At 40.4% G+C, this 1,192-nt stretch overlaps 1 protein-coding gene across 1 annotated transcript in view; it reads right to left on the bottom strand.

The window, feature by feature from the left end:
* Positions 1-684: 684 nt before the first annotated feature.
* LOC107566598 (C-type mannose receptor 2-like) overlaps positions 685-1,192 on the bottom strand; it is a 2,569-nt gene continuing 2,061 nt past the window's right edge. The window contains exon 4 of the mRNA XM_016252090.1: positions 685-1,104. Coding sequence (XP_016107576.1) covers positions 743-1,104 — 362 coding nt within the window. The 3' untranslated portion in view covers positions 685-742. The remainder of the gene's footprint in view (positions 1,105-1,192) is intronic.

The following is a 1,192-nucleotide window of genomic DNA, read 5'->3' as shown; positions in this document are numbered from 1 at the left end:
CCTGCAATGGAGTCACCACTCCAATCAGGCCATTTTTTCCCAGAAACATACAGTGGCCGAGCTTAATGAATAATTATGATTGAAACCCAGTTGGATTTTATAATTCTGATGTTGGGAAACAGTCAAAGAAAGAGATGGCAGTGCTGGTTGTAGGAGTTTATTTGAGCTGCTGTTGTTGACACATTCTTTAATATTTCGTGCAAAATAATTCAAGAGATTTTATACCCAACCTTCACTCCTTAAAGAATAAACATTACTTCATTTAGCTGAGACACATAATGTTGGCGCTCACTGGTTCATATTCAACCATCATTTCTAATCTAAAGACATTGACACATGAAACTCAATATAAGAGCGAGAAGTAGCCGCAGCAACATACACAGATCCTTAAAACACAGATAAGAAATTTAATAAACCTCATATCACACTCTTCACTTATATTATTTATATCATGATGACATAGAAACTAGTATAAATGTATATCTAATTGAGAGTCTATGATGCCCTTTGACCGTCACAAAATTCAATGAAGTTAGTAAATGACACACACACACACACACACACACAACATGTTGAGTGAGCAAAACGTTTCTGTATGTTTAACCCTCAGGTGCGACTGCGTGTTGAGACAAAACATTTTCAAATTATTCCTTTACAAAGTGATGAATGAAAATTAAGTTAAAGGGAGTAAACACACAAGCACTTCTTATCTCACATGAAAGGTCTGTGTATCCTTTCACTCTTAATATCTGCTGCAGATGAAGTTGAGTTTGTCGTGTTCAGGACGGCTGATCCAGTGCTGATCTCCTCCAGACTGAACTGCTCCAGATCTCACTGCGTCTTCACAGTCCTCCTCTGATGTGCCGTTCCCTGGAGCCCAGTTCTGATAGCACACGGTCTCTCCATTCACCCAGAACCAGATGCCCACAGTGCAGGAGTGACGTAAACCCAACCACACCGCCGCAGTAGACGCCCGTTTAACCACGTTCATCACACGACGCTGAATCTCTTCTGAATGAACCGAGACCAGATCCACATGATTCTGTCTGCAGTATCTCAGAGCTTCAGACCACGTCCGATTCTCTCTGATCACAATCAGTTTATCTGGAAACCAAACAAAGCACAAGCAGAAACTAAAGAGAGACTGATCAAAAACAACATGCAGAACAAACACTGTGGATGAATTTGTCAT

Source organism: Sinocyclocheilus grahami, unplaced genomic scaffold (assembly GCF_001515645.1).
Source record: "Sinocyclocheilus grahami isolate Dianchi unplaced genomic scaffold, SAMN03320097.WGS_v1.1 scaffold1087.1, whole genome shotgun sequence".
NCBI lineage: Eukaryota > Metazoa > Chordata > Actinopteri > Cypriniformes > Cyprinidae > Sinocyclocheilus > Sinocyclocheilus grahami.
The sequence above is the reverse complement of the archived record's forward strand: the minus strand, read 5'-3'. Positions and strand labels throughout refer to the sequence as shown.